Here is a 17,458-nt window from a genome sequence, read left to right as displayed (position 1 = left end):
CCCTTCCTTCCTCTTTCTCTCCTTCCTTCCTTATTCACCCAGCTTTCTTTTGTTCATTCTTTCTTTTCATGCCTAAGAAAGCTCGATCCAGGGTTCCTCATCTGGCAGTCCCAGGTAGGCAGAGGCTGAGGAAGGGGACCATGAACTCTGTTTCTTCTATCTGGTTTGATGAAGGGAGCTGGAGAGGATGGCCAAAGAGATGCAAGAAAAGAAGCTACAGCAGGAACTTGAGCGACAAAAGGAAGAAGATGAGCTGAGACGGAAAATCAAAAAGCCTAAGCAGGGCCTCATGAAGGAGGAATCCCCCCTGAAGAAATCACAAGCAACAAACAAGCAGGTAGAGGAGCAACCACCATAACCCACCAACCAACCCAGCATATTTCCTCCCCAGAAAACTGACTAACCATGTTTGGATTTTTGTGGTGAGCCAGTAGGTAGGAGTTCCAGGCCCATCACTGTTAAGCACAGACTGAATCTAAGTACTGGGCCTATGCTTTACCTGATGGCACATTTTTGTCATCCTAATAATCCATCCATGGTTCAGAGATGAAGTCACAGTTCTAGGACCCCACTGAGTTATGTCTGACCACAGCCCTTTCTCTTTTCTCTGCCCTCACAAGACCCTGAATTGTACTAATGGGCTAGCATTAAAGATTTGCCTCCCAGAAGTCACAAAGTCTCTGAGACTAGTATGTTCCTTGACAGTAGTTACTAAGCTCCAGCATAAAGACAAGGCCACCAGTCTATCACCCTGCCAGGCATAGTAATCACATCCCTACCTGCTGTGACACAAGAAAGTCAGAATGGCTAGAGCAGCCTCCTCAGTAGTGACTATGGCCCAGGGGTGAGACTAGATGGTATGGGCAGAGCTGCTTTAGTACTATGAGTTCTAAGGGCTAAGCTAAAGCCAGACTTCCAGACAAGCTGCAGACTGGTCCAAGTAGATAATGAGTAAGAGGCAGTGACAGCAGCCAGGTAGATACAAGGGCAGAAGAATCAGTGTCCATAGGTCCCACTGAGGAAGAGCTTAGAAAGAAGCAGGGGCTAAGCCTACTGGCCTGGGCACAAGTTAAGGATGCCAACCTGAAGGAAGTATGTGAGCTCTCAGGTGAGAACAAAGGGGGTACCCAGGGAGGATTACAGAGGCTGGTACCTGCCTCTCTTGTATGATGCTGCTCATGAAGCAAGGAGGGAGAATTGAAGTAACTGTGTGAGGCACCATTCTTTTTACAGTTAACAAAGCCCATTTCTTATTTGAAAAAAGTTCAGAATAATCAGTGCAGAATTTAACTTTCCTGAACTTGCTTTTAAAAGATAACATTTAACACATCATTAAAAGGAAAATTAACTGGAGCACAATTAACCTCAAATTATGCCCAGTGACTTCTCCAGCAGGTACTGTTGAAACTTTTAGTTAAGAACATACAAGACCCTTCTTTTCTTCTCAGCTCAAGTGACTGTGACTTGAGCACTGCCCCCACTCCCTAAGTTCCCACCCACTACCATATACAGGGCAAGGTTTGTTGACCTTGGGCATGGTGGGAGGGGCCATGTCATCATCATCCATTTGGGGACAACCCTGAGCTTAGCACAAAACACAATCAACCATATTCCCTAAGGAAACTTCTTGAGACCCTTCTTGGACTAATGCAGTAGCCTTGTCTGAAAACACTAGCTCAGGAAAATGTACTGAGACTAAATACATCCTCAGGAAGTGAAAGAAGATCCCATGTGCCGGGTAACAGGAAAGGACTGGAGACTTCCTGCTTCCTCATTGAAAAGCTGTCTCCATCTCTTGGGCCAGCAGCACCATCTATTTACCTCTCTCTGCTCTGGCTTCAAAGCTTCTTCTCACAGGCCTCTTGCTTTAAGTTCTGTTTTAGAATCACTGACCTTGAAAAGGAAAAAAAGTCTCCTCAGCCCTGGTGCCTCCTCCTACTGGCACCATTTCCCGCCTTCATTCATAATTAAAAATTTCCAGAATTGTCCCCATTTGCAGGCTTTAACTGCTCACCTCCATTCATGCTCAGACATTTTCTACCCTGACTTCAGTCTCCTTCAGTCCCTTCTGTAAAATGCTCTGGTGGCTTCTCCACCAGAGCACCACTGAACTAACTGTACACAGTTCAGTGCTTGACTTGCTTGGCTTCCTTTGTAGGATTTTTACTCTTGACTGTACCATCCTTTGAATTTTCCTCTTTCTCAGCTCCATTTGTCCTGGCTTTCCTTTGTCCTCTCATTCTAGTTCCTTTCTGGCCCCTACCTCCATCCATCCTTAGTTATTCAAGAGGTTTCTAGCCTCAGCCTTCTTCTCTTGCCACTTGGAATTTTTATCCCATCTTTTGTGGTTTGAATTTTAAAATGTCCCCTGAAGGCTTCTGTGTTACATGCTTGGTTGCCAGTTGGTGGGCTTTGAGGGCGATTGGATCATGAGGGCTTAAACTTAATCAGTGGATGAATTCATTGATGAGTTCATAGCTGAGTGGACAATTAGAAGGTGGGACCTGTTTAGCGGAAATAATCCACTGGGGGAGGGCCTTTGAAGGGCGTATCTTGTCTGCAGACCCTACCTCTGTCTCTTTCTTTCCCTGAGGTGAGCAGCTCTGCTGTACCAATCCCTCTCCACCATGACTCACTCCACAGGCCAAGAGACACGGAGCCTAGTGACCATGGACTGAAACCTCTAAAACTGTGGACCAAAATAAACCTTTCCTCCCTTGAATTGATTTTCTCAGTTATTTTGTCATAGCAATGACAATTTAACTAATACACCATCCCACATGTGACTTCATTGCTACACACTAATCACACAGGGGAGTCAAGAGGAGCTTGTGAGTTCAAAAGGGAAGGCAGGGCCCTGCAGGCAGATGGCCAGCCCAGATGTGAGAGTGGAGAGGAAGGCAGACGCCATTTGTCAGTTAAGGTGTTGGTAATTTACCAGCATGGTTACAATGTTAGTCTGACTATTTTCTCTGTTTTTAAGATGCTTTTCTTTGTCTTTAAGATACCTCACCATCTTTAGGATGTTTCATGTTTGCTCAATAACATACCATGATTTGCCTATGTGTGGTTTTCATTCTGTTTTATCCATTTTCAAGTCTGTGGGTTGGGAAACCAAAATTGCTTCTCCTCCATTCTTTTTCTGTTCTCGCTCAAGGATTCCAACCACATAGACTAACCCTTTTGCAAAGTTTTCACAGTATTCCATTTGTCTCCTATGATTTTTGTAGATTTTGCATGCTTCTGTCTTCTCCTGCTTCACACTGGAAATGTTCTTCTGACAGTTTGTTCTGTTCATGGTCTTTCTTCAGTGAGGTCTTATCCATTGTTTAAATCTTCTTTCAAGCCAGGTACAGTGGCTTACACCTGTAATCCAGCCACTCAGGAGGCAGAAATCGGGAAGATCACACTTCAAAGCCAGACCCAGCAAAAAGTTAGTGAGAGCACATCTCAATCAGTAACCCAGGTATGGTGGTGCACACCTGTCATCCCATCCTATGCCATAGGAGACATAGGTAGGAGGATCGAGGTCTGAGGCCGGCCCTGGGCAAAAACACAAGCAGTACCTGAAAAATAACAAAGGCAAAAAAGGGCTGAGGGCATGGCTCAAGTGTTAGAATACCTGCCTACCAAGTGTGAGGCCCTGGACTCAAACCTTTGTATGACAAAAAAATAACAATATTTTTTCAGTTCTTAATTTTGTTACTAAATTGGGAAGCTATTGATTCTTTTCTTATTATTTCTAGTTCTCTTCAAAATTCTCAATCTTGTCTTATAATGACTTCAACATATTGAATTTTTTTTTTAGACAAGCCCTCACTATGCAGCCCAGGCTATTCTGAACTTGCTATGTAGCCCAGGCTGGTGTTGAATTCCTGGTCCTCCTGCTTCAGCTTCCCAAGTGCTGAGATTATAGGCATGATGCACCACATTTGGCTTATTAAACATATCTGTAAAGTCATTATCTGATAGTGTCAATACACAGATTTCAGTCTTTTCTGTTGCCTGTCATTTGCTCTTGGTTTATGGTCATGTAGCCTTGTCTCTTTGGGTGCCAGGTTACTTTTTATTGAACAGGAAAAACTATACAAATAGTTCAAGGCTCTGGGCAATATTATCTCCCTCCAGAGAGAATTGCTATTTGACTCTGGCAGCCGGCCTTCTAGTCTAGGAGCACTACAGGTCTTAATGCAATCAGGAGTGAGCTCATTTGAAACTGGGGTTCAGTTCCTGGAAGGGCTGGGCTATTTCAGGATCCTTCACCCTTACACCTGGGATGGAGCACTTTAGAGTTCTAACCCAAAGGCTTAGGAATCCCAAGCCTCTTTTACTCTGAAGGCCCAAAGGCCTTTGAACACCAGCCCCATGAGTCTATCAAAAGATTTGGGGTTTAGAAGTGTAGCTCAAGTAGTAGAGTGCCTGCCTAGCAAGCACAAAGCCCTGAGTTCAAACCCCAGTACCACAAGAAAAAGAAAAAAAAAAAAAGCTTTACTCAGATTCTCAGCCACACTTTCAGCTGTAAATGCCCTTAAGGGAAAAGCAGCCCCCAGTGGTAGGTCACCCCTCTGTCTTTCTCTCCTCTCCCAGACCTCAGCCTTCAACTCATTACTGCCTTTATGGCCCTCTGGTGCCATGGAATGTTTAATGTTTTATGCAGATCTTCCACTTATGGGTGTTGAATTATATGACATGATTTATTTTTTGTCTTCAATCAAATCATGTAATAGGTTACATATTACACTATTAAATCAATTTGTTTTAGGAATTAGGTTTATCCAGGTTTTCTTTTACTTCCAGAGTAAACTTGATCGTTTGTAGTTATCTTAAAAAAGTATTTTCAAATATATTAGCATAAAGTAATTCATGGTATTATCTTGCTATCTTTTGAACCTCTTCTGTATCTTTACAGAAGAGGTCCTCATTATCTTTCCATATGTTGCTTATTTGTACCCTCCTCTTTTTTATTTTTCTCAATCTATCTTAATCGAAGTTTGTCATTTTTATTATCTTTCCAAAGAAATAGCTTATCTCCATTGTATGTTTGCTTTCTAGCTAATTAGTTTCTGTTCCTCATTTTGTAATTTCCTTCTTTCTACTTTATGTTCTTTCTCCTTTATGAACTTCTCAAGGCAGAGCCTAATCTTATGAATTTTCAATTATTATTATTTCCTGATTTATCAGAAGAAACTTCCAAACAGTATTTTAGATATATTCCTTGTTTGTTATTCAATGTTTTATTCCTGCTCAATTCTAAATATTTTCTACTATTCTTTATAGCTGCTTTTTTAACTCATGAATTATTGCAAAGTATATTTTCTAATTTCCAAATGAATGGCTCCCTTTAATTTCTGGTTTTAGAATACCATTTTCAGAGAATGTGTTCTATATCATTTTGATCTTTCACATTTGTTGAGCCTCTGGTCTCACATGTGATTAGTTTTTGTAAATATACCATGTATGTTAGAATAATGTGTATATTTTCTTTTTGCATCCATTCTCTCATGCTCATAACCCATGTTGTTAAATTTTCCTATATTCTTAGTAATTTATTGTCAACCTTCAGCTGCTCTATGCTGGTTCTTACAGTCTTCCAAGTACAAGTTGTAAGGAACTGCTAAACAAAGACCACACCACGTGTGGAAAAGAAAAATTTATTGAAATACAGACTGCTGGGCTGTCTCCCTCGGGATCAGGTTGCAGCAGCTTGGCTGGAATGGGTAGTGGGCTTTATTGGAGGGGCTAAGCCATGAAGGAGGGAAAGAGTTTCTGGTCTCTGATTATCTGTGATCACCAGATGGAATGGGTCAACATGGCTAGCTAGTTGAGAAACTGGAAGTTCCTGAGATTTTGCAAGCAGGGAAACAAGCAGGGAAGTTTGGCAAGCGGTCATAAATCAGGAGGTCTGATTTTGGTGTTAGCCTTGGGACTCTCCGCCCACCCCAAGAATGCCAGGGACCTAACATAAGTCAATGGAACTACCTTCTATACAAACCATTCGTAGTGGATCTCCAGACCAAGATGAATGCAGTAGGATCCAGGTGCCTCCCCTCCCCACATGAGCTAAAGTGAAGTGATAATCTACTCTGTTCAACAGCTTTTCTGTCATGTTGCCATCTCTTCTGGCTATGTTGGAGATGGAGAAAGTAGCATAAAAGAGGCACAGTGAGGTGAGAGGGAAAGCCAGCCACTAGTCCCACTCGGGACTCTAAGCCTGCAGCAGGCTTGAACTTGGAGGGAATAAGAGCTATCACTTGCAAGGGGGACACTGGGCTGTACTTCAGATGGTGGCCATTAGACCACAGTGGATTTGATATCACCAAAGAATAACCTGTAAAGCAATGGAACCTAAACAAGGATTTCATCCAAAGGAAGAGAAAAATCAAAGCCTACAAAACAAGTTTGGAAGGGCAGGAAGAAAAAGAATAAAGTTGGTTTCTGTGTGCCCAGTTCCTTCAAAAAATAGGTATTTTTAAAAGCCTGGAGTGTAGTCAGATTCTAAACTCCCATTTATTCTCCAAAATATCCTTTATACACAACAGCTGTGTAGTTTTAATAACTTCATACTCATAGAACCCTTTCCCCATGGCATGTACAATTGTAAGGCTTTTTTATGTATTCATATATTTAATCTCTGGTATAGTTATAATATTAATATTACTGTCTTTATTATACAGATTGGACAAAGAGGTTCAGCCCTTGTCCAGGGTCATACAACTAGCAAGCAGTGCAGCTGGGATTAAACCACTATATTCTCTGGCCTCTCCCAGGACACTTGAAAGTGGGTGGCAAAAGCTGGTCTTTTCCTGTGATCCTTCAGAACTCTCAGACAAGAGAGCACATTAACATCACTGTGCACCTTTCTGAATATGCACCATGCCAGGGTCCAGGCAGAGACACAACAGGGCAGAACCCTGCGATGGACATTCAAATGAATGTCCCCAAAGTGATTCTTAGGCCCAACCTTAGTGTGCAGAAGAGGAGCCTGAATCCTATGAGGCCTTATGAAACAAAATATTCCTTTGCTGTTCCCATATGCAGTTTGTTCACCCCAAATAAACTATTTTGAGGTTTTTTGTTGATTGGTGGTACTGGGGTTTGAAGTCAGGGCCTCACACTTTCTAGGCAAGCTGTCTATCGCTTGAGCCATTCCACCAGCCCAAATAAACTATTTTAAGCATAGTTTGTGTTTTACCTTCTAGATACCTACTGCTACCAGACTAGATATGAAGAGTGAGTCAATAGAAAGGAAGGTTTCTGTCAGAGATCAACCTACCTCTGAGAAGGAAGATCCAAACAAGAAAAAGAAACCCATTTCTGACACCAATACGATTGGGTTTCCTCCTGTTCAGGAACAAGAGGACAGTGAAGGGGACTTCCTGAAGGACACTGACAAGCAATTGGCCCAAAAATTTAAGGTCTATGACTTGTGTTTGAAAGAAATCCAGAACACCCTCGTGTACTGGGACCGGAAACAAGGAATTCAGATGCCTCACCCAGGGGTGGAGGAGGCATCCCATGAGCCAGATGACCAGCGCCAGTTCCCCTCTGGTGGACGTCGGGGCCGTAAAGACCGAGAGAGAGAGCGCTTAGAGAAGGAGCGGGCAGAGAAGGAGCGACTGGAAAGGGAGAAGGCCGAGAGGGAGCGCCTAGAGAAGCTTCGGGCTTTGGAGGAGCGGAGCGACATGGAAGGGGATGGTGAAGAGGACCATGAGGGAAAGAAGGATCTGGGCGTGCCGTTCATCGACATTCAGACTCCTGACTTTGAAGGCTTGAGCTGGAAGCAGGCTCTGGAGAATGACCAGCTTCCCAAAGGAGAGCAGGTATAGGCTCTTCTCCAGGATGAAGTAACAAAGGAGGCAACAGGCCTATCCTGTCGTAAAAGTGTTTCCTTCTATTGAAAAATCCACATCCCCTCAATTTCACTCATCTCTGGTGCCCTCTTGGGTATAAAACAATAATAGCTACAGGGACCTTTGTGCATTTGGCAAAAGAAAGTCCCACCAATCTATATTATTCCATCTAACTTCATAAAAGGCCACCTGTACAGTTTATCTTTAATTGTGACAACATTGGTGCTATGGAATAGCAAGGCAAGTGTGCTTTGGAGTCAAGCAAGAGACTCAACTACTCCAAAATCTCTTTCCCACAAGCATCCCTTAGTGACAGGGATTAACCTATTAGTAACCTTTTATTCCTATACACAAAAGTATTACACATCAAAAGACCACTGTTAGTGGTGGTTTAGAGATAGGAGAGGCATTTGACTTTTGTCCAAGGATAAACTTTTTTCTGTGAGGACCAGAAAGCAAAGTTTTAGGCTGCAAGTCATACAGTCTTTGTCACAACTACTTAACTCAGCTTTGGGGTGGTGAAAACAACCACCAAGATGTAACTGAATAGGAGTGGCCATGTTCAAATAAAACTACCTACAAAAAAGTAACAGGCCATATTTGGGGGAGGAAGGCTGCAGTTTTCTGACCTCTGGTTTAGCTTATCAAAACTAGGTACAATCTTCAGAAGTACAAAATGGAGTCTGAGAGTAATGAATGGCAGGATATTGAGCAGGTTCTGGGAGATTGAGCAGACTCTGAAGTAATGTGTCCTCATGGTAAGTATTGGGTGGATCAAAGAAGACAGTGTGTGAACACATAGCACCAACTGCATTTAGTTCACAGTTTTGCCTCAGGCCAGCCTTAGATAAAGAATTGTGATTTTTTTTTCCCAGAAATATGTTATTTGAAACAGAACTATAGCCAGGAATATCTTGTCTTGTTCCCTCTACATTCCAAGTCATAGGTTAGACTGTTGCTTGAAGAACCTCCGGGCTCACATAATTTATCTCTTTCCTCACAGACATTTTAAATCCTCGGAGGTAACACCAGCTCCACATTCGAATGGCGTTAGCGCCCTGACCCATAGATAGGAAACACAAGATTACACAAAGGTGGTAACTTGCTAGAATCACCACACCACGTGATCCACAGAATGGGCACTCTGGTGGGCTATAGCCCTGAATGTTGTGATGGCAGCAATTAATCTAGGCATGGTATGCCTGTTCTGTCCTTTGTACACCTCTTTGCTCATGCATTATGAGTCAGAAAAGAATGGGAGAATACCCAAACCTTTGCTTTGATTTTTTTATTGTGTGTGTGTGCACACACACATGTATGTGTGAGTTCTTTGCTGTATTTGACCTGCTCCCATCCTAACTTCCTTTCACTTTGGAAAGGATGAGCATTAAAACAAAAAAAAAAAGGAAAAAAGGGAGGGAGGAAAGAAAGGGAGGGAGGCAAGAAGGAAGGAAGAAAGGAGGAAGGGAGGGAGGAAAGTTAACATGGAATCTGAAATTGGATAGAGGAGCTCTATACTGTAGACATCAGACGTTGAACCCTGGTCTATTTAAGTTACATATATTTATTTAAGTGCTAGGCCATGTGCTGGATCAACCTGGTTCCTGTCCTAATGGAGTTTGCAGTCCATTTGCAAAAACAGACAATTAAACCAAGTCAGTGAGAATTACAGGGAGCCCAGAGCCACAGTAAAAACCCCAGCCTGGCTTAGGGTACAGGATCTAGAAAGCCCTGCAGAGCTGGGTCAGAGTCCCTTCACATCCTGAGTTGCAGGAGTGTCTCTCAAGAACATTGAGGGAAAAGGAGAGGGTGAGCCACCCTTGCTCACTCAGGGAGGGGTTAGGGTTTACCCACCCTCACAGGGAATTAACTTGGGCTTCCTTTTAGATCCTGGACATCTTGGGCCTGGGGTCCTCTGGACCACCCATCCTGCCTCCTGCCTTGTTCTCAATCATCTCATACCCTGTGAAGCGGCTACCCTTGCCCCCCATCGACATCCTGAAGCACTTTGTGTTTGTGAGCCCACCATCTGATGACCTCACCCTGCCAGATGAGAAAAAAGAAGTGGAAGCAGAATCAGAGCCCTCGGTCAGCCCCATCACCACCAAGGTAAAGCAGCCGAGGCTGGTTCTTCTGGCCTTGGCATGACTTCAGAGGACAGGGCAGGAAGGGTATCCCACATGGCCAAAACCTGAGTCTGGTGGGAGGCATGTTTCTCTGGATGCATGGGGGTCTGCCTAATACCCTGGCATGAGCCCTCCTTTTCCCCCACCCCCAAGTTAAACCTTCTCTACTTCTGGCTACCCTACGGCCCATGAGAGACTGAAGATGACTTCTGCTTCCCTGCTAACCTTTCCAATCCACAGGGAACAATCTAGGAAACCTGTCTGTTACCTCACCATGAGGCTCAACTGCAAGAAAAAATAAGCAAAAGTATATGGTTTTTTTAAAAAACTAAGAAAATGTGTTGTGAAACTAAAGTGGGTAAACACAGTGGGTAAGAATATAAGGATCAACAGACACCAGTGACAGAAGCATGCTCCACCATGGAAGGATAGATTGTTAAAGAAATTGCCATGACAAGGTTGGATATTTTGGGAAGAGTCACTTTTTAGCTCCTTGCCTGGAGATATGTTAAATTCCAGTTGGATTAAAAAGATAAGTGATCAAAATAATACCATATAAAAATAGAATAAAACATATATGCAATCAATAGAATAAATTATGAAAGGTAATATATTTGAACAATAATATGCCAAAGATATGAGTATTAACATTATACAGGGGCTTTTTATCCCCAGAGGGGAATGGTGGCCCAAAACTTGAATCCCTCTACACCTTCTCCTACAAACCATGCATCTGAGCAAGGAAAGAAATAAGATCACCTGTAGGACCTGGTAGCTCCTATGGAGGTGACAGAGACTGGCCCGAGTTCATTGTACAAGCAAGTGGAAAATCAGCATCCAAGGCCAGCAGCTGCATTAGGGAGTGTCTTGCAAGAGCATACCATTCATGCTGGGTTTTCAAAAGAGACTAAGAGAAACCAGGTGGGGTGGCACATACCTGTAATCCCAGCTACTCTTCTAGAGAAGTACAGATCAGGAGGATCTCAATTCACAGTCAGCCCAGGAAAAAAGTTAGCAAGAGCCCATCTCAACCAACAAGCTGGGCATGGTAGAATGTACCTGTAATTCTTAGCTATGAGGTGTAAAGAGGTGGATCTCAGTCCAAGGCCAACCCCAGGCAAAAAGTGCAAGACTCTATCCAAAAAAAAAATAGCTAAAGCAAAAAGGACTGGGGGCATGGCATGGTTAAAGTGGTAATGAGGCCCTAGGTTCAAATCCAGTACCACCAGAGAGAGAGAAACTGTCGTCATCATCAGAGGCAAACGATCGTACCAATCCCCTACTCTAAAAATTGATGACATGAAGGAAAGAGTTAAGCAATCTTTAACCTATCACTTTAGAGGAACTTTAGCCCCTCTGCAATTAACAAAGGAAAGCCCTTCATCCTAGAATAGCAGCTTAAACTTATAGAAATAATAGAACCAAAAAAAATCACTGTTTAGTTATCCTCAGTAAAATAATTGATTGAAGATCATCAATAGGTACAAAAAGCAGTAGGTGGAAGGTTGTCCGTGAATAAGGCACTCACACCAGCCAGAACAGCACGCCACAGGTGATTGACTAACTGCAAAGGCAACAGTGTGATTTTCAAGGGACAGATCTGTTGGACACACGCCTAACCAGGTCAGTACACCTTTCATCTGTAACCATGAGTCAAGTCAACCTGACATCATTTGTCCCTTGTGTTGGAGTATGAAGTGTTAGGGTACGAGGCCGGCCACCTTCTGAGAGGACAAAGAACACTCGAGACAAAGGAAGTCACAAGGCGAGGTTTATTTCTAGCTAGCTAGGGTCCGAGCATCCACCTGACACAGCAGGTTTCAACAAGGACCCTGAAAGCAAAATTTAAGCAGGTATTATACTCTTTAAAGCATCAGTCATCGTCACATAGGAATTCCTCATGCCCCTGGGGTCACATTTTCCTGATCTTGCCCACATCTTGGTGGTGGAGTAATATTATTTATTGGGAACTGGGGAAACACCAGAGGTTTACTTATCAGGTTACAAGGAATGCGTTCTCCCATAAATTAGGGGCTAGTAGTGGAATAGAAACCTAAGGTTTAGATAAAAACAGCAGGGGAGTCCTGTTTTGGAAAGTTTATTTACAAGTGGAGACAAAGAAAGGCAGGAATGGGTGCTTATCTCTGCATGGTGCCTTTCATCTCGGTCCAGAACTTTTGCATGGCTCTAATGAGCAATTCCTCACAGCTCTGTCCGAAGTTACAGCTTTTAATTGACAGTTTACCATGTTTTACAACCCTGTTTCAAGGCTATCTTCCTCTTCACGAGGTTACCCAAGGGTCATGCCAGTTATAGCTGATTTTTAGGCGAGGTGGGCTGCAAGTTAAAGCACCCCAACAGAAGTATGTGGGATCACCTAGGAATTCAATCAAGCTTTTAGTTTTAAGCTTTCAGGAAATCCAAGGAATAAGAGAATAAGTTCCAAGGCACTGTGAGAAAAACCAGAAATTTTCACACTATAGGATATTTCATAAGAACCTAGATCTGATCTCTCCAAAAAGTCAGTGAAGATGTAGGATGGTCTAGATTAAAAAATACTGAAGAAATGTAGTGATAAACACAATATAGGAATCTAGATAGACAGTTGGGGACAAATGACTATAAGAAGACATTCCTGAGATGTGGGGAGCAGATTAAAGCCTATGAGAACTGGACACAAGTAAGGTGAGATGCAGTTAATTGCTTTTATCTGTAGGCCTAGATAGGCACAGCCGCAGCACGTAACAGGGAAAGGCAGAACAGTCTCCTAAGTTGTGTTGGAGAAGCAGGAATGCAGGTTTCTCCTGTTACAATGTCATGCCCCTCCCTGTGGCTCCACCCTGTTTGCTGCTATAAAAGACCCCTGAAGGAGAAAGAGGGGCTTTTGCCTTTTGGGGCTTTACTTTGGGATTTGGGGCTTTTGGACTTTTTGCTTGGATTTTGGCTTTTTGCTTGGCAGGGCTTTTTGCCTTTGAATATTGGGAAGAAGCTTTTACTTGGGGCCTTTTGGTGTGGGAAGCTTTTGGAAGGGAAAAAAATTATTGAAGGGAAAAATTGCTGAAGGGAAAAGAATTGTTGAAGGGAAAATGCTAAAGAGGGGTTGATAGAAAGTCCACACTGAGAACTTAAACATAGGCTTCAGAAAGCAAAGCTGAGAAAGAACTTCATGCAGAGGCCTTAGGAAAGCTAAAACTAAAGAGAACATGGGAGAGTGCACAGTGCAAGTCTGAGGACCTTAAGAGACCTTAAGAGTTAAGCAAAAGCAATTTTTAGGTGTGGCTGCTGATTTGCAAAGTTTGAGCACTTTGAGGCTTTAAGAGAGCTAAAGAGAGATGGGACAATGCAAGCCTGGGGACAAAAGACTTTAAGAGTAATTAAGCTAAAGATAGTTAAGAGCAAACATGGGACATAGCAAGCCTAGGGAAAGAGGTTTTTTTTTTTTTTTTTTTTTGGTTTTTGTTTTTTTTTTAGGTAGAAAAGCCTTTTATTAACTCTTTGATATTTTCTTAATGTCTAAATTATTGCTATTATGAAGTTATAATGATTTTAAGCAACAAATAATGAGCATTCTTTTAAATATTCACTTTTTTTTCTTTTTTCAGATTTTTTTACTTCTTTCATTCATGTGTGCATACAATGTTTGGGTCATTTCTCCCCCCTTCCTCGCCCCCTCCCTCTTCCCCCCTTACCCCCTTGCTTCCAGGCAGAAACTGTTAGAGATAAGGAAAGAGGTTTTGAAGCAAGATTTTAAAGAAGACTTTAAAAGCAAGGTTTTAAAGACCTACAAGGAGTAAGGCCTTGAAGAATCAAAACAGGAAAAAAGAAGCAATGAGGGTTGTGCATCTCCAGCCAAGTGTACAACACACCTGACCCCAACTTTCTGTCTGTCTGTCTGTCTATCCTGTGTCTTTTCTAAAATCTGCAGTCACGCCCAGTTAAGCCCAGTTAGGTCCAGTATTAATCAAGGAGCGAGAGAGAAAACCTTGCTCCAGCAAGGGAGGGAGTGTGAGAAACAGCACCCCTTTCACTGGGACAAGTAGAAAAATGTTAATATGGACTGTGTGCTAGAATAATGGGATGAAATTATTGCTCACTTCCTTAGGTGTAAGATAGCATTGTGGTAGTGCAGGAAAAGTCCTTGCTGTGAAGAAATGCAGGCTAAAGAATTTAGAAGCAGTCCCCATCCGCAACTTACCTTCAAATGGTTCAGGGAAAAAAATAGATAAGATAAAATGACTACATGTTTCTAAATGTTAAAACTAATTATTCCTGCAATAGACCTTCAACTATGAAAGTTTTCTAAAACAAAAATGTAGAAGTGATAAATAAAGGTCAAAACATACGAGAACAAAATTGATCAAGAAAAATGAAAATTGGACTAGAAAATGGGAACTTAATAAACATAGCAGATTGAACATGTAAAATAGTCTTTAAAATAGATACATCCTAGGAAAAAAGAAAAGGGAGAGAAGATGGTTGAGAACAGAATATATCAATAAAATTTGGGGGCTGGATGACAGGCAGACTGAGTAACCCACCTAGGCAATGGCAGGAGAGTTGCAAGCCCAACTGACTAAGGTGAGGACTATGAGGAGCTGAAACTCCTCCCATACCCTCTCTGCCAACATCAAGCTTGCTCTAGGGCTTCTGCCCCTCCTCAGGAGCAGGGTGCCCAGGGAAGCACTGGTCTTGACATCACCCCATGAAGCTGGCACTTAGCCATCCATCCCAGCACCTAGCACCTGCCAGCCCATCACACAGACTACAGACATGCTTCAGGCATCTCTTGTCCTTGTTGTCTGTGTGTAAAATGAATATTTAAGACCTTGTGTTCATTTTTAACTAAGGTTCAAGAGGAACAGACCACCTCAGCTAAGGCGAGCAGGATGAAATTGAAAGAAAAACCAGAACAAAGTCATGAGACTCAGAAGGAAAAACGTCGCATGGCCTTCAGGAAGGGCACTAGTGGGGGAACTGCGGGGACCATTGCCCCCCTGTCAGACATAGACCAGAACAACTTCAGTGGGCAGCACTCCCAGGAGAAGCTTGTCAGGTGGGCTTCCCCAGGAACCTGGGAGGGAGATACTGAAACACCAAGTTGAGGATGTAACATAGCACCAGACTGGAACAGGGCTGTCCTGCCTCTGGGGCCCTAGGGCCTACCATTCCTAACCCCCCAGCAGAACAGGACTCCCAGATAGCTTCCTCATCTTCTCATGGCCAGAGGAAGCACTATCACTGTAAAAGCCTATGTGGTCATTTCAGGCTGAATCAATTCCGATGGATCGTCCCAGCCAACGGAGAGGTGACCTTACGAGTACACTTTTCTTCTACGGATCTCGGGAACTTTGACCAAACATTTAACTTTGAGATCCTCGGAACTCGCCGCCAGTACCAGCTGTTTTGTCGGGGTATCTGCACTTACCCCTACATTTGCCAAGACCCAAAGTAAGTATATTTAAAAAAAAAAAAAAGTTTGACAGGTATGGTTTGGTTTTCTCCCATGCTGTGTTGAATAAAGTAGCTCTTAGTAATAACAACACAGAACTGGATCAGGATCCCAGACCCTCTTGTAGCAAGCTTCAGTGTGTGTTTTTTTTTTTATTATTATTCATATGTGCATACAAGGCTTGGGTCATTTCTCCCCCCCGCCCCCACCCCCTCCCTTACCACCCACTTAGCTTCAGTGTTTTTGACCTTGACTAAGAACCACAGGGATAACATGGTACCATGAGGCATTCCCAGGTTGAGCTACAGTAAGTGTAAAAAGGGAGAAAACAAAAAGTCTTCCTCTGGCAAGTTAATTTGCTTATGATTAAACAAATTTAACCTAGTTCCTTCTTCTTTCTTTCTTTCGTTCTTTTCGTAATACTGGTAATTAAACTCAGAGCTTTGCATAGGCAAATGCTCTGTCCCTTGAGCCACGCCCCAATCCTTTTTTAATTAGCTTGCCATTAGAGTTCTTTGCCAGAACTGGGCTGAAACCCATGATTCTCCTGTCTCTTCCTCCTAAGTATCTGGGGTTACAGGTGTGAGCCACTATACCTGGCCCATTGGTTACATTTTTTTACTCTGGGACTTGTTATCTGGTAGAATGAATATATGTGTGTGAATCTGCATGGACAGGCTACTGGATGCCAGTATGTAGTGTATGCCCCACGTAAAGGCAGCTGGCTGAGCAAGCTAACAGGGTGACTCCTCTGCAGGAAGGGGCCTTTTATAACTTGTCCACTCTGAGAGAAACTGTTTTTTCTGGTTCTCCCCAAAGGGTCCCATTCTACCAAGAAACTCAGAAGCTAATTAATATCCACCAGAACTAGTTTTTCCATAGATATTCTTGAGAATTTTTCTAGTTGGGCACATTAGGACAGAATATCCCACTCAGTTCTAGGAGTCTTCTTTCTCAAGTTCAAGTCATACTACCTCCTCTTGTTGGGTGGGGGAAACAAAGCCTCAACAAAGGTCCTCAAATTAATAGTCACTGTCTCCAGATACCTGGACCCTTTGCTGAACAGGAAGTGCTAGGCTCATGCACACATCATATGCAGCATTGAACTCCTATTCAGGTGGCCTCCCCTCATCTCTTCCTCCCCTGTGTTCAGAGTGGTATTCCCTGATCGGAAGAAGGACATGAAGCCAAATGAAGTCATCTTTAAGAAGTATATTATGAGCACCAACAGGTTTTACTTTGGGCCACTGCTTTGTGGAAAATCGAGAGATAAGTAAGTATTCTGTTATTTCAAAGCATATTTCAGACTCCTGGGATGTATTCATAAATAGCCCAAGTAGGGATTCTGTGTAGACATAGCTTTTACTGGTGCTGCTTCAATTAGCCCCAAACCATAAATCAGGAGAACTGGGTCCTTTGTCCCACGTTTCTGCTTAAACATCCAGGTGAATCCAGTGCCACCTTCCCTGGTGGAAAAGCCTGGGAGAAGACCAAATTTCAGAAGGGTAGGACAAGAGTTCCCTTTGGAATATGTCAAGTCTGAGATGCTTGGAAGATATCTCTAGGAGCCAAACACAGCAGAGAATAGGATGCATGCTTTTGGTTCTCAAAGGAGAGATCTATCTTCAAGACAATAGAAGCCTGGCTATGGATGAGATAGCTTAAGAAGACAACTTCTCAGTAGTGAAAAGAGAAAGACAGAGGATAGAGTCTCAGAGAACTTCACCATGCACAAGGGAAGAAGCCACAGAGGAGATGAGAAAGAGGCCAAAGGTGTTAGGGGAAAACAGGGAAGGGTAGCATCGTGAATCTATGAAAATAATGTGTGGTCAGCTATGTAGAATGCTGCAGAGAGGGCAGAAGAATGAAGGCATAGACATCCACAGGGTTCAACAGCATGGAAGTCACCAGGGACCTTACCAAGAGTCTTTTGTGGGGAAGTCTTTGGAGTGAAGCCCAAGTTAAATGGGTTGAAGAGTTCATGGAAGGTGAAAGAATGAAGACAGGAGATGAAGATAATTCTTTGGAAAAGC

General features: G+C 43.0%; 1 protein-coding gene across 1 annotated transcript in view; it reads left to right on the top strand.

Moving 5' to 3' along the window:
• Hydin (HYDIN axonemal central pair apparatus protein) overlaps positions 1–17,458 on the top strand; it is a 397,410-nt gene that overhangs the window by 300,441 nt on the left and 79,511 nt on the right. The window contains exons 45-50 of the mRNA XM_074055707.1: positions 175–337; positions 7,200–7,820; positions 9,738–9,959; positions 14,824–15,029; positions 15,242–15,424; positions 16,579–16,698. Coding sequence (XP_073911808.1) covers positions 175–337; positions 7,200–7,820; positions 9,738–9,959; positions 14,824–15,029; positions 15,242–15,424; positions 16,579–16,698 — 1,515 coding nt within the window. The remainder of the gene's footprint in view (positions 1–174; positions 338–7,199; positions 7,821–9,737; positions 9,960–14,823; positions 15,030–15,241; positions 15,425–16,578; positions 16,699–17,458) is intronic.

The sequence above is a fragment of the Castor canadensis genome, chromosome 15, assembly GCF_047511655.1.
Source record: "Castor canadensis chromosome 15, mCasCan1.hap1v2, whole genome shotgun sequence".
Classification (NCBI taxonomy): Eukaryota; Metazoa; Chordata; class Mammalia; order Rodentia; family Castoridae; genus Castor; species Castor canadensis.
The sequence above is the reverse complement of the archived record's forward strand: the minus strand, read 5'-3'. Positions and strand labels throughout refer to the sequence as shown.